General features: G+C 45.6%; 1 protein-coding gene across 1 annotated transcript in view; it reads left to right on the plus strand.

Annotated features, from left to right (window-relative positions):
• The window catches only part of LOC120743426 (E3 ubiquitin-protein ligase HECW1), a 95,524-nt gene that overhangs the window by 64,065 nt on the left and 7,459 nt on the right, over nt 1-24,000 (plus strand). Inside the window, exons 13-29 of the mRNA XM_040047054.1 lie at nt 4,383-4,536; nt 5,445-5,560; nt 6,080-6,195; nt 6,409-6,594; nt 7,485-7,619; nt 9,333-9,447; nt 9,535-9,631; nt 10,005-10,088; nt 10,185-10,291; nt 18,762-18,876; nt 19,372-19,485; nt 20,086-20,238; nt 21,351-21,449; nt 21,612-21,741; nt 21,995-22,141; nt 22,287-22,401; nt 22,888-23,086. Of these exons, the coding sequence (XP_039902988.1) occupies nt 4,383-4,536; nt 5,445-5,560; nt 6,080-6,195; nt 6,409-6,594; nt 7,485-7,619; nt 9,333-9,447; nt 9,535-9,631; nt 10,005-10,088; nt 10,185-10,291; nt 18,762-18,876; nt 19,372-19,485; nt 20,086-20,238; nt 21,351-21,449; nt 21,612-21,741; nt 21,995-22,141; nt 22,287-22,401; nt 22,888-23,086 (2,182 nt within the window). The remainder of the gene's footprint in view (nt 1-4,382; nt 4,537-5,444; nt 5,561-6,079; nt 6,196-6,408; nt 6,595-7,484; nt 7,620-9,332; nt 9,448-9,534; nt 9,632-10,004; nt 10,089-10,184; nt 10,292-18,761; nt 18,877-19,371; nt 19,486-20,085; nt 20,239-21,350; nt 21,450-21,611; nt 21,742-21,994; nt 22,142-22,286; nt 22,402-22,887; nt 23,087-24,000) is intronic.

Consider the following 24,000-nt stretch of genomic DNA (forward strand, 5'->3'; position numbering starts at 1 on the left):
CCTAAACTCAACCGAGCCGTTACATCATCACTGAGAGTCCCCAATCACTGTTTCCCCTGCAAGCACCATTTTTCTCACACAGTACTGTAAAAGTACTGTATTTGTAAAAGAGAAACTGCTGCTGAGTTTTTTCCAATTGTAATGTTTTTGTGCTTACAGCATCACAAACCTTTTTTGTTTCATTCATCCATCCATTCTGCTTGGTCTGATAAATATCCCTACAAGCCAGAAAAAAACAGCATGTAAATATGGAGTGAACTGAAAGCCTACAAAAAATGTGAGGAGTAATTAGTAATAAGGATTGTTTGGGAATGTTTTCCTGAGGACTATAATAATGTCAAATTTGCAATTTGCGCCACTGTTTTTTCCAGTGCTGTAGACTCTTTTTGGACCACAGTTGACTTCCAATCAGTTGTCATGACGTCCTGCTCATCTGTGCACTGCTCACAGAGCTCACAGAATCTTTTATCTTTGAAAATCAGACATGACCATGAGTTAAAAGTATTTTATTTTGTAATTCATAAAAGCCACACTTTAGTTTCAATATTAATTCCTTCTTGATGTTTAGTATGTGGATTCAAGAAGCTTTCTGCAGACAGGCTGGATGTAGTGGTCTTACAACACATACAGTCAAGTACTATGTTTATAATATATCTTTTCTTTTGAAGAGAACAGGTGAGTGATTATTAGATCACTAAAATCTGATCCAGACCACCTAGAGCCCAGAATAGAATGAGACGGTTAAACTAGATTAGAGATACTAATTCCCTAAACACAGTCAGGACAGCTAATAAAGGCTGCTCAAGAGTGTTTGTGCGCGTGGGCAGGCAGAGCAGTCATGAAAAACAACACAGGGGTTTTTTGTCCTTTGGGAGCATTCTTCATCTTCCTCCTACTCCCAAAGCAGTTAGACAGAGCTGAGGAAAGCTGCAGTGGTACTAGTCCGACACGTTCACATTATCGCTATTAAAGGGCTAAACAAATCCCGGATGTGGCACTACAAGACTGATACTGCTGTCTATCTGGTCGTTCAGTCTGACGTCACTAGCCGTGTCTGGGTCTAAACTCCGCTGCAGGTCCATATATCAAACGATCACTGTGGCATTACTGAGAGTTGAAAAACTGTCTAAAGTCTTTCATCTTTAATAAAATGATCAGCGTTCTGCTCTACCAGGTGTAACAATTGAGTTTAACATCCAGGCATCCATGAAAACGGAATTTATGACATTTAACGGAGTTAGAAGTTAGCAGGGAGTTAGCTCGCTAGCTTCTATCTAAATACAATATAGCATGTCCTGACTGCGGGGTTTTGGAAACAAATTCAAACGTACAGCTCTGTTATCACTTCCAACATAAATGAAGACAGAAAACTAAACAGCAGTGACGTTTGTAGGGTTACTGAAGTTGGGCTAGCTGGTATATAATGATGTGCTACGTGACCGCTAGCGACACAGCTATGTTAGCATAATATAAACAAGCTAACTTTTTTTCCACTCGATAAAAATTAACGTGAGTGTTCTCGGTGGTCAGGAACAAATGTAATCGCATGGCAGGATGCTGTAAAAGGACCAAACTTCAGCCAGAGAACAACTGAGATAATCCATCCACAATACGAGGTTAGTCATTCATATACTGCTGCATGGGCTGGGCTGTAGTTACATCTAAGGTTTTAAAAACTGAGCTTAAATAAATGATTAGTGGTAATAAAAGCCGAGGGAGGTCAACAGTGATCACTGACTGTTTTAGGAGCTTTTTGAGATTAAATAGAAGAAAATACAAAACATTAAACATGTTAACAACACAAAAGCCATATTAAACGCAGACTACTTTAGGCCCGGAAGTAGGATTCGTCACGTCATCACTTAACGACCGGATAGCTACATTTAACAACAAGCAGCAGCCTCCAGGGCAAAAAAAAATGAAGCAAACCTAGAACTGCCCAAAGATGCAGTTTCTGTAATTGCCACTTAAGGTTGGCTTCAAAGGCAAGTGAGTCCACATAAACCTGTGTTAAAATGCCCACTTTTAAAGCAAAAATAAACATGGTTCTTACAAAATACCAAAATCTATATATCGAGCGTTCCTCTTCCTACAAGCTGTGTTTTTTTTTAACTCATTCATTTGAATGTTGTTAAGACTTTGAGGTATGACAGCTTTGATTGACAGGTTGATTCTAATAGCTGGTGTTTACTCCAAAGCCTCACTCAGAACTGAACCTCTTCTCTACATGTGTTTGGTTTTAATGGAATCATCTTTCGGGTAATATGGACTAGAAGTTGGGTAGTAGTAGTTTCTTGTAGTCCTAAAAGTACTACTGAGTGCTTAATAAAGTTTGCCTTCGATATAGTTAGGACTATGTGTGTAAATAGCATTTAATATTTATATATAACAAACTGAAGACATGTGCTATCTCATCATCTGTCATTTGTCATGTCAGAAAGGACCTCACACCATTACACCTTACTCATCTTAGGCATGGCTGTCAAGGGTTTGGCTTATTTCTTTGAATGTTTTTTTTTTTGTTTGATTCATTTTATATTTATTGCACCAGCTGGCAGTTTTCTTAGGATTGAAAGCCTTACCTTTACTCCTCCAAACAAACCTCTGGCAACTAAAGCACTCAACATTTGTCTCATCCATCCATCCATCCATCCATCTTCTTCCGTCTATCTGGGCCGGGTCGCGGGGTCAGTAGACTAAGCAGAGAAGCCCAGACCTCCCTCTGGCCACCTCCTCCAGCTTGTCGGGGGAACACCAAGGCGTTCACAGGCCAGCCGAGAGATATAATCTGTCCAGCGTGTCCTGGGTCTGCCCCGGGGCCTCCTCCTGGTGGGACATGCCCGGAACACTCACTCAGGAGGCATCCTTGTCAGATGCCCGAACCACCTCAACTGGCTCCTTTCGATGTGGAGCAGCAGCGGCTCTACTCTGAGCCCCTCCTGGATGGCCGAACTTTTCACCCTATCTCTAAGGGAGAGGCCACCCACCCTTCGGAGGAAGCTCATTTCTGCCGATCCGCCATCTCGTTCTTTCACTCACTACCCACAGCTCGTGACCATAGGTGAGGGGAGGGGCGTAGATCGACCGGTAAATTGAGAGCTTCGCTTTTACACTCAGCTCTCTCTTCACCACAACAGACCGGTGCAGCGTCTGCATCACTGCAGCCGCAGCACCATTCCGTCTGTTGATCTCCCGCTCCCTTCTCCAGTCACTCGTGAACAAGACCCCGAAATACTTTTAATCTCATCATAGATTAAAAAGTTCTTCCAGAAGGATTTTCCTTTGTCTATGTGGTCAGCTGGAGGTTTTGTTCAAATTGTCAGTGTGCTGTATTTGGATGTAAGGTTTCTTACCGGAACCATCTCCATCAATAATGATAATAATATCTTTGTTTCCATGACACTGGTTGTTCAGGCAGTTTCGTTCCTGTGTCATGGCGGTTTCCTGGTTGTTTCTGACCATTTGGTTCTCTGAAGTTGCTGCACCTCCCAGTAACTTGTATACCTGTTAGCTCGGATGATTTTGGAATCTGCAGTTCTTAAAATTTCTTTGAGAGACACTGCTGGCTTGTTTAAATCTCCAGCACTCAATCCCACAACTGCACAGAGTTTCTGCTATGTTTTACTTTACTGTGTGCTTGTCAGTCCTACAAGTGCCCTCAAACACACCTTTTAGCTGTTGTAGAGTAGAAGGTACCAGCTGTTGTCAATTATGGTCACAAGCATGGTAATTGTTGCTAACTAATGATTACATTTTATGACCTTGGCTTTGATAACGCCATTCTGGAACCTTCATTTTCACCAAGTGTTTATCTCAAAATATCGAAAATAAATGTGAATTTGTGTAACAAATTCTTAAGAATGTGCTTGGTACAATTATTGAGCTTTGAAAAGAGAGCAGGTCACACTAATTATCAAAATTAGTGTGCCCTAAAATTAGCAGCCAAAGTTTGGCATCCATGAATGCATGTACATTTCAAACTGTAGCTGTAGTTTATTAAATTAAACCTGCAAAAATAAGTAAACACGGCAGCTGGATTTCTGTTACTTCTTTGTTTTTTTTGTCACTAGAAGACATTTCCAGTCTGGTTGCCTAGGTAACACGCTGACATATTTATCACCATATCATATGTCAATCAACAGTATCCTTTGCTCTCTCTGGCAGTCACTTCAATCGCTTGTGTTGAAATTCAGCTCAAGATCTGCCCTCTTTGCTTTGCCAGCAGTTATTTTGCCTGCCGTTGCTTGAAGTCGCAGAATGTCATTGGCTTTCTATGGTGCCTGGTCGCCCTGTCACTGTGAATTGCTTCATGTGTGGACACTCCGTTGGAGCTGTGCTTCCGCCAATAACTTTATGTAATAAACTGCCCTCTGTCACCACAGACTGGGAAGCTCGGATTGACAGCCATGGCAGAGTTTTCTACGTGGACCATGTCAACCGGACCACAACCTGGCAGAGGCCGAGCCATGCTACCAACTGTAACCATGGCATACCTCGCTCAGGGTCCACACATCAGATGGAGCAGCTCAACAGAAGGTCAGAATAGGAACACGCAGAGAAAACTCCAAGTGTAAGACTGCAGCAGTTCTGTCTAGACCCGTCAAAATAAGATACATTTCTTAACTGCAGTGATTTATATTCGTTGGTATTGCTCTGGTACCTGAGCCTGCTATGCAGCAAGCAGTAAGAATGCCTCATTATTAAGTTAGCATGGATGGAGGATCTGGAGTCCAGACGGGTTGCAAAGAGGCTTGCAGATGCACAGTTAGTGTATGAAGAGAAAAGAGAGGGAAGTGGATCAGTTGAGTGATCAGCTGGTGTGGACTAGCACAGAGATCAGTGAATGTGGGTCGCAGGTTATAATGGACCTTCGTCCTGCCAGTAACTATGTTTGCTTTACTTCCATAAAACATGGAAGGATTATGAATGAAGTGTGGAAGAGAAGAGACACTTGGTATCTTCTCAATGAAATGTACTTTATAGTAATTCGATTAAAATGACCAGAATGCATACATTTCTTAATCAATTGGATTTTTAGTCTTTATCCATGTCATAATTTATAAACATAATTTATAAACATTTTTGACAGAAGTAAATGTGTTTTTCTGTGTCAGATCTTTATTTTGTAAGTACATTAGTCAGATATATCTAAAATATTTGTAATAAAAATATAATAATGTACAAATTAGAAGTGGAAATATAGTGTAGCTGAAACTATCTATGTAAAGTACAAATTGCAGCCAAACCACCAGTTTGAACAGAAAGGTGAGGTAGCACTCAATAGTCTGAGCCTGTGCAGTAAGATAAACTAATGTGGAGTCAGGGTGACATCTGGTGTCTGGAAAAGGGATTGAAAACATGAAGTAGTAAATATGATGTGACATGAGACAGAAATGTACACTTTTGAAAGGGTCTCAGATTCCTGGCTGTCGTTTATTATGCAGGTACCAGAACATACAGAGGACTATGGCCACAGAAGAGAGTGGAGGGAGTCAGAGGACTGAGCGGAGCAGCAGTACTGAAACTGATCCTGACTCCACTCAGACAGGTACAGCACTGAGCCCTCTCATGCTTTACACTCACACGGCCTGCGCCTTTTAATACCACCGTCATTACGCATGAAAGACAAGTGTCCTGATGTGTGCTGGATTATGTTGTGTAATTGTGAAGATCCTGCCTATGTGTAAGTGTTACTGCAGGTTCTGTTTTCTAAAGCAATGCTTTAAATGTTGTGGAGTGATGCTATATGTATGCACTGGCACAGAGTACATGACATCACAGACAAAAATCATGTTGTGTTAGCAACAGTTTGAAAATACCAGCTATTCAGCTTGTCCTCCGCCTCCATCTGACACACTAACAATCATATTCCTGTAAACCCTCTAATATTTTACATGAACATGGTTTATAATTCGCTCTTGTATAGTTGGGATGCTGAAATTACCTGATTGTCTTAAATGATGAAAAAAAACTGTAGCAGTTGCACTTTAATGTACATCAAACTGCATGGGTTGGTTTACAAAACAGTAATAAATAGTAAAGATTTCATTATATAAGCTTCCTAAATGGCCTGTTGCCTGTTTGCAGGCCCCTGCCTCCCCTGTCAATCAACAGAAGATCAGCCATCTCCTCCAGTCTCCTGCTGTCAAGTTCATCACACACCCAGAATTTTTTACTGTGTTGCACAGCAACTATGTGAGTATAAACATACAAAAAGATACATACAAGCACATATTATATGTTTATTGAACCAGGAGCCCTTTGTTGGGCTTTTTCACTGATATGGATATCTTGCTGTCACAGTACTGTTCTTATCCAGGGTGAAATACTGTAGTATTAAGTAGTTTAATGGGTTTATTAAGAGTCCCACGCTCGATAATTTTTGGTGACTATAATTTGTGACCATAGGCAGCGTACCGGATGTTCACCAGCAGCAGCTGTGTAAAGCACATGATCCTGAAGGTGCGCCGTGATGCCAGAAACTTTGAGCGCTACCAACATAACAGGGACCTTGTGGTCTTCCTCAACAAGTTTGCAGATAGTCAGCTGGAGCTGCCAAGGGGTTGGGAAATCAAAACAGACCCCCAGGGCAAGGTAGGACAACTCGCCCACATGAATGCCCTTTCAGCAAATGTCAGTGCCTGATAGTCAGCAAGTCCTTGTGCTTGGAAATGTTAGTGAAGCGATACGTCATGGAGCTGAGAGGACCTTCATAAGCACTGTCTGTTTCCACCACATGGTGGTTATGTGAATTTATTTTACGATATAGACCGAGGATGGCATTTAACAGTTGTTATACTTACATGGTTATATAATGAATCCCAACAGTTCTAGGGTGTTCTTTTCTTTTTAAATGAGTATTACTGATCCATTTATTAATGCCAAATAAGAAATGTACACTTTCTAAATATTTCAATAGTAGAAAATTTGATAAAGACACTTATTTTGAGGAAACTCTTGGCCCTGGTCAAAGTTGACCTGGACCGCACTGTTAAGGCATGAAATATGAACAGTAAGTAAGGGCTCATGGGAATTTCTATGTATTTAGACAGAAACAGGTTTTCAGACTGCATATAATTGCCAGCATGACCCCATTTAAATTCAATATAGTAGCAGATTTATCTGTTTGACTTCTCTGACACACCGAAATAGCTTTGAAGACATCAACTGACTGAGTGCTCGCCAACCTGGTCCTCTTCTTTGATGCAACTATTTGATAGTCAACAAGATCACAGATCCATTGCACACGTTACAATAATTCTCGTTTTCCCTTATGTGACTACAGTGAACCAGCTCAGTACTCTCCAGATTACCTTTGTGTATTTAATGCAAATGTTCAAGTTTGATTTATTTATTTTATGCTGGTGCTGCCATTAACAGTTGGAACCTCTCATTTTGAATGATTAACAACAGCAAAGAATATGAGTGTGTTTTCTGTTATCAATCAACATGTTTGCTTCAGTCCTTTTTTGTCTGTCTCTTAGTCTTTCTTTGTAGATCACAACAGCCGAGCCACGACCTTCATCGACCCTCGGATACCTTTGCAGAATGGCCGGCTGCCTGGCCACCTCGCCCACAAACAGCACCTGCAGAGACTACGCAGCTACAGCGCCGGGGAGGTACTCTAACCCATCTGCATCTGTCGGTTTACAAATACTCAGACTGGATCAGATTCTCAATTAGCAGCACGCCCTGCTCTATCCGGTCCTACACCGCCGCCTGCTCCTGCTGAGTGGCAGCATTTGGGCCAGCTCCTCCCCTGGCTGGCCCGGTCACGGTTCCACCATGCCACCTCCGGGGTTTCGGCACCAATGTGACACAGATGACGACCCTACCACACTTTTTGCTTTTCTTTATTTACTCTTTCCGCACGCGGTCGCTGTGCACAATCACACGGCTCGGCTGCAGCTTTTCAGGTCAGCCGCCGAACACATGAACAACAACCACATTAGACAGACACAGACTTTTAAGCCAGCGAGGCGTGATTGCGGATGCTGCTCAGGTGCGTCACCTGCAGCGTCACCACAGACCTTGCCGCGCGACAAGAGTCTGAAAAGACAAAAGAGTCATGTCTGTTTTTAACTTAAACAAGAATTGCTGGAGTAGTGGTCATGTCCTGAAACATTTTATTCCACAACTAGACGTCCAACGCCATCGTTATTTGAAAAGCTTCTCCATCCAAACTCCCTCCAAAACTGAGTGGATGGGCTTTCCCACCTATTAGTGAATTTTCCTCATGTTTCCAGTCATAAGAGGAAATTCACCTCCTTTTCCAATTTTTCCAGATCAAAGCCCTTTAGTCTTTACTGAAGGACTAGCAATCTGTTTTGTTGGGAATAAAGCTTGAATAAGAAATAATTAAAAGTAGAGCACTGTATCAATGCACTGCTTATCAGTGTTCCTTATTTTGTTTTTCTCTGACTGCGCCAAACCAAATTTTAAGTGGGGTCTCCATCCGTGGATTAGTTTGGCCAAGGCACTGTTGCTTATTATAGCTTGTAGTGAAATGTCACATGACATTTGGCCCTCTATCTTTCCACTGTGCTGGACGGGTTGGGTAAGATAGTAAAACGTTTATATTTGGCAGAGAATGAACGCAGTTGTAAAGTCTTACAATGTAATATGTTTATTTTGACAGCTTCTGCTCTTTGTGCAATATACATGTGAGGCTGAATAAGGGCAGGATGCTGACTCACAGGTGGAATGAATGAAAGGCTCACCTTTAATGACAGTCCAAAAAACATCAGGGAAAACATGGCAGCACAGCAGCGCGTCACAGCAGAGTACTGAGACAAACTGAGACTTCAAATACAGCCAAAAACATGAAACACGAGGCCAAAGGACCGTGACACATTCCTAAACAAGGATTCTATCTTTGAAATTAAAGGTTCAGAATTCATTGATACAGTATTATTGAGATTTGGGGGCACTCACCTCAAAATACTTCACTGAATCTGGACCCGTTTTATTTTCAATTTGGACTGTAACAAAATGGTAATTAACATATTTATTTAACTTAAACACCAGAAACTTTTTCACATATAAAACTGTAAAAATTAGCTCTGGGAAAAACATATTTTGGTACCTGGAGTATATCAGTATAACAACCGCGTGGGTGCCCCTGTCAAGAGTGCAAGAGCAGAAATGTGGATGACAAACCACTGCAGCAGAAATGACAATAAAGGTTATTTTTCTCATGGCACACTGCTCAGTGTAGGATATATATGCGCCCTTCTTCCCTTGTCGAGTCTAATCAGGAGATAAATAAAAAATGTCCACAACTAAATCTTTCATTATATTTGGACAGCAGTCTTATGTTGTTTTTGTTTCAGGCCTCTGATGTGTCCAGGAGTCGAGGGGCTTCTCTGATGGCCAGGCCAGGAAACAGCTTGGTAGCTGCTATACGAAGTCAGCATTATGCTGACTCACAGCAGCTGAGCGCTCCATGTAAGCCCATCACCGGCACATTGTTTGTATTTTTTACTGATGAGTCGTTCTTTTACCGTGTTTATGTCTGACTGCTTCTCTCACCAGCTTACAATGACAAGATAGTGGCATTTCTTCGACAGCCAAACATATTTGACTTGTTACAGGAGCGACAGCCCAGCCTGACTAGGAACCATGCACTGAGGTATGCTTTCTCACGTAAAACATCCGCCTGATGCCAGCGTCGTTAACAATCATGTTAGGGTTTGTTTTATACGATTAAAAGACAAGTAGAGGCAACGATAACTTTGAACCGGACAAAGCTTAAAATGAGTAGATAATCAGCACAGGTCTCTCTGTCTTGGTGTTTTTTTAACAATGCTTCATAAGTCCCTCTGCCTGACTGATGACTGCTGCTGAGATGTTGGAGGTGGTGGGTCTCTGCAAAGTAAGGCGCAGGAAGCATCACGCTGTCTCTCAGCAGCAGGAGCAGACAGACTGGTCGTACCTGAGGAAGGGATGAGATATCTTTAAAGACACAAATTACAAACCAATTAGTTTCCCTCTCGATTGTTCAGGGAGAAGATCCACTACGTCAGGACTGAAGGAAATCAGGGAGTGGAGAAGCTGTCATGCGATGCTGACCTGGTCATCCTGTTAAGGTGAAGAACTTGGATTCAGGTGGATTCAGCTTCAAACCCAGTGTCTACTTTCACGCCACTAATCAAAGTTTTGCTTCTCTGCTCTGTTTCTTGCAGTTTATTTGAAGAGGAAATCATGTCATGTGTTCCACCTCACCCCATCCATCACAACCTCAGCTTCTCTCCTCGCTGTTCCCCCGCCTCGTCGCCACAGAACTCTCCCGGTAGGACTTGTTACCGTTCCTTTAACGATGCTGCATCCTTTATAATGACTTCCTCTTTCAAATTCTCACTAATTAATTCCTAGCCGCAACTTTTATAGCTCTGTGTCACAATTATGCTAGCATGTGCTATTGTCGTTGTTTTGTTTAGTTTTAATATATTTTTTTGACATTTATTTCATTTCAAATTTATAACCCCCAAAGAAGTGAGAAAAAGAAGTACAAGTGATGGGTTTTTACTTACACGGAAGGTGGAATTTGAAAGAGGGTGGAGGGTGCAAGAAAAGGAAACAAGAATTAAGAGAGCTGTTCTTTCCCTCTGTGCTAACCAGAGAGGGATCAAGCTGATCAGCCGTACCAAGAAGCTGTGGGAAAGAGTTGGTGAAGCTAAGTTAAGAAGAGGGGTGACAATGAGTGAGCAGCAGTATGGCTTCATGCTGAGAAAGAGCTCCACAGATTTAAAGTTTGCTTTGACAGTGTTGATGATGAAGTATAGATATGGATGTCAAGAGAGCGCCTTAGGGCCTTAGAACACAGATAAGATTCATGAATGTGGTTAGTGTAACAGAGAAGGGTGCTGGGGATAGGGTGAGACGGCGCCCCCTAAAGGAAGCAGCTGAAAGAAAAAGAAGCACTTGACATTATAGTAACTGTGACATATAACATGTAACCATGAAACTACCTATTTATGTCCCTACATTGGTATGATCTGTGATATGCTACTGGTTTAGCATTCCAGCCTAGAAATGGAGGAACAGGATGCATGTGGCATTCACCAATAACAGGTGACCATAATACAGTAGACTGTATATAAAAGATGGACATAACCACTGTGATGTTATTGGTTTTAGACTCATTTCAAGTCTCGACATTAATGTTTGTTTATCAAAACTTTCTCTTTTTCTTTCTTTCACTTTTTTGGGACAAGAAGTAGGAGTGCTACGTTGTTAGCTAATGCTAGCAGACATGCATGCACGCTAAGTAGTGTTAAGTAAAAATTCTATTTAAAGAATAAAATTTCATTCAACAAAACTGAATTCTTGGACTGTATCACACAGCAGGAGGTGTTTGCTGTCGGGTATTTTCATGGATGTGTGCTTGTGTGTACCTGCTGTTTGAAGCAACCATGTGTGCAAAAAACACAAAAAAGCTGATCACATATGCAGGTGATGAAATCTGAGCCCATCACAGTGCACACAATAGACACTCACACACAGTGACAACTCATAATAGACACACTGTATGACAGAACCTGCTGTGCTATGCGATGCTGCTCTAATCTTATCTTAATGAGCTCCAGCAGACTTCTAACAGGCCTCAACAGTGTTTTTGTGAGTGTGATTTGGGGTGTGCGTGTTCTTGATGGGAGACTCTATAAAAGGAAACTAGGTCACAGCAGGGAAGCCTGGTCTGTAAATGTGTTTCATTCATTAGTTGTGCTGTTGTCTTTGTTGAAACGATGAACACTGAACCGTTTCATATCACTCATTCACCGTTAGAACTATCCATCGCTGCCTACTCTTACTTCTTACTGACCCTTGAAGCATGTTTGATCCTTTAATGCTGTAAAGGGTTTTTTTGCTATAATTTGATAACTTTAGCACCAAGATTGGAGTAGGAGGGAAATGAATGAAGGAAAAAGCCTCGACTGTCACAGATGAGAGCAACTAATGTGCAGACAACAGGAGCCAGCAGATGGGTAGAAAAACAAGGAACTATAATTAGCCTCACAGTTAATTAAACACCACGTCACACTGTGACAGGAAGAGCCAATGAACTTACTTACACTAAATCATTTTTAAAAAATGTGAGTCAGCAGAAGGAAAGACTAAATAATAAAGAACAAAGAGAACAGGTAAATTCAATCAGACACTAATGCAGGCATGAAAAGAACAAAGGGAGGTGAGCACAGAAACGATCCTTCAGGACAAGACAGGAAGTAAAACGAGAGCCGATTAGCAATAAACTCACACAGGCAAAGAGAAGAAGAGTGAAAAATCTGGGAAACACTATATCACCATAAATGCCAGGTGTTAGCCAGTGGCCACCAGGAGAGTAAAATAAAGTCAATAGGCCCGTGACAGCCTGGCCACCTGCCTAGGCTGTACCCTGCCTCCCACTTTGAACAAAGTTGGTAGAACAACTTCCCAACTTGTGCAAGAAGCACATATTTTCAGTGTGACACAGGCAGAAGAACTGGGTGGCAGAACAGTGGTGGCTGTAGCTCAGGAGGAAGAGCTGGTACTCTACTAATTGGATGGCTGATGGTTTAGATTTCGGACTGCTCCAGTCTGTATGCCAGATATCCTCGGGCAAGATATTAACCCCAAGTTGCTGTCCATCTGGGAGACCTACATGTGAGTGAGTGTTACATAGAAAACACTTACATAGAAAAAATGTTTGTATGCAGAAACTTAAGGTTATGTATATAACCCCGGTTCTCTGAGTAGCATGAGTGAGTGTCTCACTATGGGAACGCCTCCTGCGTGACCTCATCAGAAGCTCAAATACCATTACGCCAGCCCTTACAGGCTGGCTAGGTGACGCCCATGTCAGGAGGGGCCAGTGCCTCCCTATATAATAGGCTGACATAGCGTCAGATGTCATTCAAAACAAGCCCACCTCTACCTCGCTTCCATAGCAAGGAGGGCGGTCTGGTGAGACACTCACTCATGCTACTCAGAGAACCGGGGTTATATACATAACCTTAAGTTCTCTTTCATAGCATTCGTTTCGTGTCTCACTATGGGAGAAATACTGACTCCCGGATTGCCAGACATGCCTGTTAAGAAGACAACTGTCCCCAACAGCACTTCACAGGGGAGAGGCCCCCACCCGGGAAGAACCTGCACTGAGGACCGAATGTGCTAGGTTAGGCGCTGTCACATCTAACCTGTAAAACCTAGCAAATGTATGAGGCGAGGTCCAGCACGCAGCTGCACACACCCCCTGAATAGAAACTCCCCTAAAGAGAGCCCATGAGGTTGCCAGACCTCTAGTGGAATGCGCACGTAAGCCAGCAGGGGGCTGAAGGCCCCCGCTAGTATAGGCCAAGGCAATCGCTCCCACTATCCAATGGGAGAGGCGCTGTTTAGACACAGGCTTTCCCATATGTGGTTTAGCCCAGGACACGAACAGCTGGTCACTTTGTCTGACACTCTGGGTTCGGTCCATGTAAATGCGCAGAGCACGGACTGGACACAAGGTATGCAGCCGCTGTTGCTCCTCTGAGGAGAAAGGCGGTGGGCAAAAGGCCGGCAGTTCTATAGGGGAACATGCGCCGACAACCTTTGGGACAAAGGCAGGGTTGAGCCGCATACAGACCCTCGTATTATCCGAGGAGAACTGAATGCATGACTGATGCACTGAGAGAGCGTGGATCTCTCCCACACGTTTAGCAGAAGCTAAAGCAATTAAAAGAACCGTCTTCAAGGACAGAAATTTCAACTCAACCTGTTCCAGGGGTTCAAATGGGCAACAGGAGAGCGCAGCCAACACTGTGGGAAGGTCCCACGATGGAGCCAACGGCCTAGACGTAGGCAATTTACGCCGCGCACCCTTCATGAAACGGCAAATTAAGGGATGCTGGCCAACAGTCTTTCCCTCAAAACCAATATGGCAGGCTGAAATCGCTGCCAAATACACCTTGATGGTGGAGAAGGCTTTACCCTTATCAATCAGGGCCTGAAGAAACGACAGAATCACAGCCACAGAGCACTGAAAAGGGATGGCCTGTGATTCTAAGCACCAGCTTTCAAACACACGCCACTTGTGCTCATATAGCGTCCGAGTAGACGATGCTCTAGAACACTGAATGGTGTCGATAACACTATGAGGGAGCCCCACCATGTTCAGGTTAAACCACTCACGGGCCAAGCCCATAGAGCTAGCCTCTCTGGGTGGGGGTGGAATATTTCCCCCTGTGCCTGAGACAGGAGGTCTCTGCGCAGTGGTAACGGCCAAGGAGGGCCGCACAGCTGCTGAAAAATCTCCGCCAGCCAGTGTTTCCCTGGCCAGTGCGGGGCTATCAGGATCATATAGTGACTTCTCTCCCTCACTCTGGCCAGAGTTGGAGAAATGAGGGCCACTGGGGGAAAAGCATAGAGGAGGGTTCTCGGCCACTCGTGAGCTAGAGCATCCACCCCGAGTGGAGCTCTCTGATCGTGCAGCGAGTAAAACAGGGGACACTGAGCATTCTCCCTGGATGCATAAACGTCCACGGTCGCCTGACCGAATCGCAGCCAGATCTGCTTCACCACCTCCGGGTGAAGCTTCCAGTCCCCATACAGCGGGTTGCCCCTGGAGAGAAGATCTGCTCCAAAGTTCAAGATCCCCGGCACGTGAGTTGCTCTCAGTGACAGCAGGTGGACACTGCTCCAGACTATCAGTCTGTGTGCCAGCGTGTGTAACTTGGGGGACCCCAGACCCCCCTGTCTGTCGATGTAGGCCACAACGGTGGAATTGTCCGACCTCACTAAAACATGATGACCTCTCAGCCAAGGGAGAAAGTGTTTTAGTGACAGGTGAACCGCCAGCAGTTCCAGACAGTTTATGTGGGCGGAGCGCATGTGAGGGCCCCATTCCCCATTCACTGTTCTGCCCTCGTGGGTGGCCCCCCAGCCGGAAAGAGAGGCATCTGTGGAAATCACCTTCCTGGCTGAAACTGCCCCCATGGCAACGCCCTGAGACAAGAAACCTGGCCTCTTCCACTCGCGGAGAGCGAGTGAACAGTCTGCAGAGACTCTCACGCGACGGTGGCCGTCTCGGTGAGGGTCCAGTCCCCGCGAGCCCACCCAGCGCTGAAAGCCTCTCATGTGCAGGTGTCCCAGTGTTATCGCCACTAGAGAAGAAGCCATCAGACCGAGCAGCCTCTGGCACTGTTTGAGGGTCACTGTGTTGCCTCTGCGAAACAGTGCAAGGGATGACTGTATGGCCGCCGTTCTCTCCGGGGACAGAAAAGCCCTCACCCGAAGGGAGTCTAGGCTGAGCCCTATGAAAGTAATGCATTGAGTTGGCGTCAATGAGCTTTTTTCCACGTTTATCTGGAAACCCAAACTCTCCAGATGGTATATGAGAGCATTTGTGTGACAAGTCGCTCCCTGGCGGGTTGGTGCTGCCACCAGCCAATCGTCGATGTACGTGGCCACCCGAATGCCCTTTTTCCTGAGCGGGGCCACTGCTGCCTCGGTGCATTTCACAAACACCCTTGGGCTCAGTGAGAGACCAAAAGGCAGGACTACAAACTCGTATGCCATCCCCTGGAAAGCAAATCTCAGATACTTTCGGTGTGGGGGATATATGGGGATGTGGAAATAAGCATCCCTCAGGTCGATTGATGTGAACCAGTCGCCCGCTCGTACAAACCGTAGCAGCGAGGCGTGCGTCAACATCCTGAACTTGTATGTCCTCAAATGCCGGTTCAGGGCACGGAGATCCAGAATGGCTCTCATCCCCCTCCCCCCTTTCTTTGGCACAAGGAAATACCTTGAATAAAATCCGCTGTGCATTTCCTCGGGAGGGACAACTCTTATAGCTCCTTTGTCTCTCAAGGTGGAAATTTCCTCCAGGAGAAAACTGGCAGACTCGCCCGGAGCACGAGAGTAAACAATTTCTTTGAATTGTGGTGGAGCGACACTGAATTGCAGCCTGTAGCCCTTTTTCAATGTCCTCAGCACCCATGCTGACTGAGTGCAGGTGGCCCAGCTCTCCATGTGGAGAGACAGAGCGCTCACCGGCCACTCCACCGAATATGGCGTTTTGGCGCCCCCTTGTGGTCGCAGCGCGAAACACACGCCATTTCGGCGTCCCGTCACCTCTGTCACAGGCGAGCGAGGTGACGGGCTCATCTGCATCATCACAGCCGTGGAAACGCGAGTCTCCACGGGCTGCGTTATGGCAGACGGTGCTCCGTTTTTCAGCATGTTTGATTTTCCCATGTGTTTTGCAACACTCGACAGCGCCCTCGGCAAACTGCCTGGATGCGCGTGTCGGGGCTTTTTTAATACAGAATGCATGAGAGAAGTGCTCGTGTGGAACACGTCCCGTTGAACTTGCTCTGGAACGGAGCTGGGAGGCGGGAGGGTGGCCCATGAAGGGGGGAAACTGGGTTCGCTCCCGCCTAGAGGAGAGGCTGTCAGGCCGGCCGCTTCTTCCTCCTCACGATCGCGGCAGCGGGGGGAGGAGGAGGGGCCGCTTGAGGTCTGGCCTGGGGAGACTGCTTCCGAGTCCATGGATTCTTAGGGGCCCCGGCAGCCTGGGGGGCTGCCTGCGTCTTAGGCACTCTGGGAATCCTGAAAGCGGGGACCGGGCGAGACGCTGCCTGCGCGAATGACTGGCGCGGCGCTGCTGGGGTGGCGTGCTGGGCCCTCCTCGGCAGGCAGAGTTTCAGAGCCTCCTCATCTCTCTTTATCTCCTCACATCTCTTCTGCATGGATGTAACAGCCGCACCGAAGAGACCGTGAGGGACGACAGGGGTGTCGAGGAGTTCCTCTTTTTCCTTAGTCGTCAGGTTGGTGAGCCCGAGCCAGCGTGCTCGCTCCTGAAGAACCATGAGGCCCATGGCTCTCCCAGTAGCCTGTATGGCTACCTTGTGGAGGCGGAGGACGTGGTCAGTTATAACGCAGATTTCTTCCCACACTGTGGTATCTGTGTTAGCTGTCATGTCCTCTTCTAGCTCAGCTTGGTAAGCCATTAGCATAGAAGAGGCGTTGTGGGCTCTTACTGACAGAGCCGCTGCCTTGTAGCACTTATCTGTAAGGCTAGACTGGAAGCGGTCTGTTTTGGAGGGGAGAGATGGGGCCGATGAGGACAGAGACGTCTTCGGGTGAAGATGGCTCGCCACCAACGGCTCCACTTGTGGCATCCGGCGGAGGCCAATAGACTCCATCCCCTCACAATCCAGCAGGGAGCTCCCCACGATGGGGTGTTTCTTGCTGCAAGGTTTTGCTTTCCACGTCACCGCTATCTCATCGAGTAGCTCAGGGAAAACAGGCAACACATGCTTCCCCGTCTTTTTCGCCTTCGGCAATTTCTTACCGTCAAAACGAGACTTTACAACCTCTGTTTGTATGGCGGGCCACGGGATGTTGAGCCTGGCGGCTGCGCGCTTGCACATATCCTGCATGTCGAGATCCAGGGGAGACGGCGGTGTCGGTTTTTCAACCTCGCCGGTAGCCGAGGGCTTTGCAGCCCAGCTGATGCTAGCCAAGGAGGTGGAATCGTCCTCCTCGCCGTCGTCAGACAGCAGGAGCTCCGAGTCAGCCGACTCATCTCCGTCCTCGTTAGCATCTCCTCCCCAGGTGACTCCAGCATCGCGGAAAAACACACGATCTCCGTGTGCCTCCAGCGACGGGAAAGCGGTCGCGATGGGCTGAGGGTCTGCCTCTGCCCAGCTCGGCCCTGGCGTTGCGGCCAAATTACCGGGCATCTCAGTTTCTCCTTGCGCCGCAGCAGCCTCACACAGCAAAGGGTCGCCGCCCGACGGGTTAGCCCGGCGAGCTAGCCTGCGGCGGAGTAGTTTGCGTGGGAAAGCCGCGCAGTGGATACAGTCGTGTGCAGGCGTCAGGGCAGCCTGAGTGTGAGATAAGCCCAGGCATGCCGCACACACGGGGTGTGTATCCCAGGCAGAAATCTTCTTGCCGCAAGGACAAAGTTTTGCAACTTCGTTGGCCGTCGTAGCCATGGTTAGCTAGAGGGTTGCGCACTTTAGCGAGACTGACACTGAGTGCGGAGAATATTGCTATTCCTCGCTAGCGTGGGGTGAAAAGTGTTGCTACTTTTCTACAGGTATTGCTACCTAATGTGTAAAACCGCTAGCCTCGAAGGGTATTGCTACCTGATGGTGAAGCTAGGGGTACCTTTATTAGCAAAGTGTTGCTACTTCGCTTTCGGAAAGTATTGCTACTTCCCTGGGTGAAAGTATTGCTACTTGGCACCAGCACTAGCTACAGAACAGTATTGCTACTGCTTGTATGCTAGTGGACAACTGAAAAGCTGGGAACAAAGCGCCCGGCGACCGAGTTGTTCACTCGAATCTGTGGACAGTTTAGCTTTAGCACCCAATAGCACAGTTGTCTACAGGCTTCTGTGAGAAGCGAGAAGAGGTTTTTGAATGACATCTGACGCTATGTCAGCCTATTATATAGGGAGGCACTGGCCCCTCCTGACATGGGCGTCACCTAGCCAGCCTGTAAGGGCTGGCGTAATGGTATTTGAGCTTCTGATGAGGTCACGCAGGAGGCGTTCCCATAGTGAGACACGAAACGAATGCTATGAAAGAGAACCAGTTCATTTCATTCAAGTCATTTTTATTTGGCATTCCTTTGAAAAAGGTTTCGCCTCAGAGGGTTTCATAATCTGTTGTTAGACTGTTTGGTGGACTACATGGTGATTCCTTTCACATAACTGGCTGAGTGCAACTGTAACTGCAGTTTTACTGACTGGCAGAGTAATGCAACTTGTGTTCTGTGTGCAGGCTTGCAGAGGGCCAGGGCTCCAGCTCCTTACCGCAGAGACTTTGAAGCCAAACTGCGAAACTTCTACAGGAAATTAGAAGCTAAAGGATACGCCCAGGGGCCAGGAAAGATCAAGTGAGAGTTTTTCCTTCCCACTGTTGCCAAGTGCTTGCTCATAGGGGGTCCTTTGATTGTTGGGGTTTTCTGTCTATTATTGGGGTTCTTTACCTCGAGGTTTGAGACCCTTGAGGCAACTTTTGGCATTATATGAATAAAACTGAATCGAAGTAAGACCCAAATGGAGCAACTCATTTTATCATGGCAGAGTTTGATGCCCATTAGACATAATATGTATTTATTTACATTGCACATGTATCAGCATAGGTCCTGATGCAACTTTAAAATATGTCCAAAGACATATTTGTTCACTGTGTCTACTCCATGGAGACATGGTCGTAGCTATAAAGGAGAGTGGTGAAGTCCTCTTTTTTTAAATGTGTTGTTCAGTAATCAAACAGAGCGCCCCTTTAGAAATGATACTTCTGTTGTATGAATGTGTCAGCATTGCTTAAACAGTGGTGAGGTTTTTTGGGGTGTATCGGTGCGTTTCAGCTGTCCTGCTTGTTGTAGGTTGCTCATCCGGAGAGAACATCTACTGGAAGGAACCTTCAACCAAGTGATGGCATATTCACGCAAAGAGCTGCAGAGGAATAAACTCTATGTCACATTCCTTGGGGAGGAGGGGTAAGACAAATAAACACGAACAGGTGACCGTGGATGTACCACGGCAGTGCCTACAATACTGCTGTCACACACTTTAGAAGCCTCAAACTGTGTGAGGGAGAAGCTGAGTGGTATAAACACTAACTGAACACTGGACATGTGCTCATCCATGCCAACTACACACATACAACTACAATGCACCACTAGATGAATCCACTGAAAACTAGAATGCGTAATGCGGCCATACTGTATGTGCTGTCATCTAGAAACATGACCACAAAGTGTACCAAGGACGTGCTCCACAAGCTCACACCGTGACTGCACGCACCGCAGTTAGAATCTTCCTCAGTGCAGAAAATGAGTTTTCATGCATGAAGGTAGAGGCCCCGTGTGATGGCGGTATTAAGAGCCAGCAGTACACGCTCAGTGACCTCTCAGTTTCTGGCAGCTTAGCTCTGGCAGCACTGGCGTCTTCAGAAATGCTTACATTCACTCCTGTACTCAGGTGCAGCACAAATCCGATCAATATTAGCATTTAGTTCACAGTCGACTACTTAAACACCGTTTAGTAGTCCAGAATTAGCCTGTATTGTCAGTTGAAGTTGCATCTTCTCTCTTCAGGTTAGATTACAGCGGTCCTTCCAGAGAGTTCTTCTTCCTCTTGTCTCAGGAGCTATTCAATCCATACTACGGCCTGTTTGAATACTCAGCCAATGACACCTACACCGTGCAGATCAGCCCCATGTCGGCGTTTGTTGAGAACCATCTGGAATGGTAAGCTGTGTGATGCATACTCACGTCCTTCTCTCACCCCAACCGGTCGCAGCAGAAGGCCCCGCCCCTCCCAGAGCCTGGTTCGGTCAGAGGTTTCTTCCTGTTAAAAGGGAGTTTTTCCTTCCCACTGTCACCACAGATGAGTGTTTTGACTGGGAACACACAATGAATGCCATAACCTTTCAGTTCCTTGCACATTTTACAATGTGAACAAACAAGCATGAAATGAAATATGTGAAAAGCTGTCACTGACATAAGACAGGTTCTTAAAGCATGCTTCAGAAACAGTTGTCTGTCCACAGCAGAAGCGTTTAAAAGTGCAGTGGCAAGTGGGCTGTCCTGTCATAATGAAGAGAATAAGAAAGTCTCAGTCCAAGACATGACTGCCCTCGGCTCACTGCTATATGTTACCTAAGGACGCTATTTTTCAGTATTTCCCTCACATGTGATGCAGGATTTCTCCTAACATAAACTTTAGGAGCAGCATTCGTTCTTTTGTGTTCCTGTCGTTCCCTGTGGTCGTTCAACAGTGAACGCCTTTCATAGTTGTCTTGTTCAACATGCACTTTTTATGAAAACACAGGCATCATCAGCATCTTTCTATTTGCTGATCCTTGCTCTGAGCGTCGTGCATGATAATCAGGATGCTGAGACAAAAAATAAGCGCCATGCACACGGGAATAAAAGTAGGAGGAACCATACAAATATATTCAAGGCCTGGTGTTTTGGACATTACTCTAAATCTGGTGAGGGTTGCAGAAACCACTTTGTTCCCAAATAATTAGGTACTGTCCAATTAGCAAAGGTTGTCTTTGTGCCCCTAAAAGACTTGGGTTGCCTTGAAATTGTGATCAGTTAAGTACAACAGTGAAAGAAAGTTGGTGTCAGCCAATTTAAAAACACTAATTAAGCTAACATGTCTCTGCACTGTTGGTGAAAACTCATTAGGTAAAGGGTGAACCTGCGAACTCCACATAGAAAGGTCCCAGGTGACCATGAGATTACAATCTTGACCCTTCTTTCCATAATGTGACAGTACACCACCAAGCCAGTGGGCCACCCGGGCTTGTTTGTGTGATTCTGAAGCAAATGTTGGGTTTGTGTGTCTCCAGGTTCCGTTTTAGTGGTCGCATCCTGGGCCTGGCTCTGATCCATCAGTATCTGCTGGACGCTTTCTTTACTAGACCGTTCTACAAGGCCCTGCTCAGACTGTCAGTACACACACGTACACACCTGCAGCATTGTTCATGTGTTTTCACGGGTTTATATTCAGTTGAAACAGTTACAGCTAATGTGTGTTAGTGATGAACATTTGAGGAACAAGTGAAGCGTGGCAGTTGTGTGTCAGTCTTTGACTTTTGCGTCTGTCTCAGGGCGACGGACCTGTCTGATCTGGAGTATCTGGATGAGGAGTTTCATCAGTCTCTACAGTGGATGAAAGACAACGACATCACCGACATCCTCGACCTAACCTTCACTGTCAACGAGGAGGTGTTTGGCCAGGTCAGTGTGTGTGTTTGTGTGTGTGTCCATCTGAGTGTGTCACTGACCCACCACCAGTCGCGGCAGATGGATGAACACTTTTTAATCAGAGCATCAAAAGCCAATTAAAATGTGATTTGTTTTACATTTTGTTGAGGAGTAAAGTTTAACACCTGCTCATTTCCTCTTTGTTTTTCACCTGTCGAGGCTATAATGTCACTGACGTTCCACACTGCTGTTATTTACCTCTTTACTCTTCTAACTGTGATGCCAGGTAACGGAGCGTGAGCTAAAGTCCGGTGGCGCCAACCTCCAAGTAACTGAGAAGAACAAGAAGGATTATATAGAGCGAATGGCCAAGTGGAGGGTGGAGAGAGGAGTGGTGCAACAGACGGAGGCGCTGGTCCGAGGCTTCTACGAGGTAAACAACACAAGGTTTTCAACAACTCGTCAGTGCTTGCTTACACAGTTCACTTCCTAGTGCCTGCAACCTCAAAGCATCATAATACACACATGGAAATAAATGTTAGCACAAAGAACTGAACCCTTTGTTCCTTCCTTTCCAGGTGGTGGACTCCAGGCTTGTGTCGGTATTCGATGCACGGGAGCTGGAGCTGGTCATTGCTGGGACGGTGGAGATTGACCTCGGTGACTGGAGAAACAACACCGAGTATAGAGGAGGTGTGTTAGACAAAGAAAATAGAAAGAAATATTGACTCCTTGATATTTGCACATTTGCAGCTCATTATTTTTGTTCTTTAGCACTACTACCTTTATGCTGGGGCTCTTCCCAAAATAATCCCTTTTAAGGATTATTATGAGTTTGTCTTCTGTCTGAATCAAGATGGTTTAGCTCCAGTCTTCACGTTACATTGGCTCACATTAAGCCAACTTTCTGCAGAATGGCTGCCCCTCGTAAACAAAATACAGCAGGTGTGTGGGATTTCTGTGCTTACACAGTGAGCACAGAAATGACTATATTAGCTGTACAACAGTAGAAAATCCTGTGTGAAACCAAGTTTTAGAGCAGTTTGGACTAAGTTAAATATGGGTTGCCACTATTTTAACTGCAAATGAATAACAGAAAATGGCACAGTAAAATGCATTGCTTGTTTTGTGTTGGTCAATGTGTGTAACCTTAGTTAAATGTGATGTCACACATGCTAGGTTACCATGACGGCCACATAGTGATGCGCTGGTTTTGGGCTGCAGTGGAGCGCTTCAACAATGAGCAACGCCTCCGTCTGCTGCAGTTTGTCACGGGGACATCCAGCGTTCCCTACGAAGGCTTTGCCGCCTTGCGAGGTTCGAATGGCCTCCGGCGCTTCTGCATTGAGAAGTGGGGCAAAGTGACATCGCTACCCAGGTATCTCGTCCTCTTCTGCACTCCTACCTGTTCTTTACAATCAGTAAGGAACATGGTTCAAGTAGAGTGAGCTCATCCTGGCCTGGTTTTCTACATAGCCTGCATGTGTGTATTTTTAAAACAAGCAATCAGGAGGATGGCACTTGAATCTGAGGTTCAACTAACAGATAGACACATTTCTCCAGTACGCTGTCATAGGACCAGTTCATTTACAACATGCAGTATTTCTGACTTCTTTCTTGAGAAGTCTTCTCTGATTCGTCAGTGATGCTTTTTGGTAATTTTCCTTTGAGGTCTTTTTAAACTGCTTTCAGCTCCATTTCCCATTCTTTTGGAAAGCTTATTCTAATGCATTGTTTTAATTCGGGAGTTGTGCTGGTTGTTGTTTGGATATAGTTGGATAGTAATGAATATTTCTGACACACAGTGTCAGCACACAAGTGAATATACCCTGTAAACGCCTCTACCATGTCATCATCTTGTTGAAAGACATCCCAGTCTGTAGATGGAAAACAGTCATTTAACTCCTCCATGTAATTATCTTGCCAGAGCCTGACCATCTCTGAGGTTTACTACATTTCAATGCAGATGTGTGAGTGGGGGATGAAGTAGATGGCGTGAATTACAAAGAGCTGGTTACATCTCAACATAGTGTGCATCTTTTATATTACCATAACATTTGTCCAGTGTCTTGTGTTTTCATTATTAACATATTGCTGAAATCCAATATTGGCCGGCAACACATGTAAACAACATGTTTGTAATTGATGTCAGTATCTGTAAATACCGATTGCCTTACATGATTTTGGGTGTAATAAAGTCACCTGAGGTCATGAAGGTTGTTCCCTTGACATCAAAGCTGCAGTAAAACTGTCTGCCATCTCAAAGTACCTGGACTTTGATTGACTGCAGCA

Source organism: Simochromis diagramma, unplaced genomic scaffold (assembly GCF_900408965.1).
Source record: "Simochromis diagramma unplaced genomic scaffold, fSimDia1.1 OVJJ01000715.1, whole genome shotgun sequence".
In the NCBI taxonomy this organism is placed as follows: Eukaryota; Metazoa; Chordata; class Actinopteri; order Cichliformes; family Cichlidae; genus Simochromis; species Simochromis diagramma.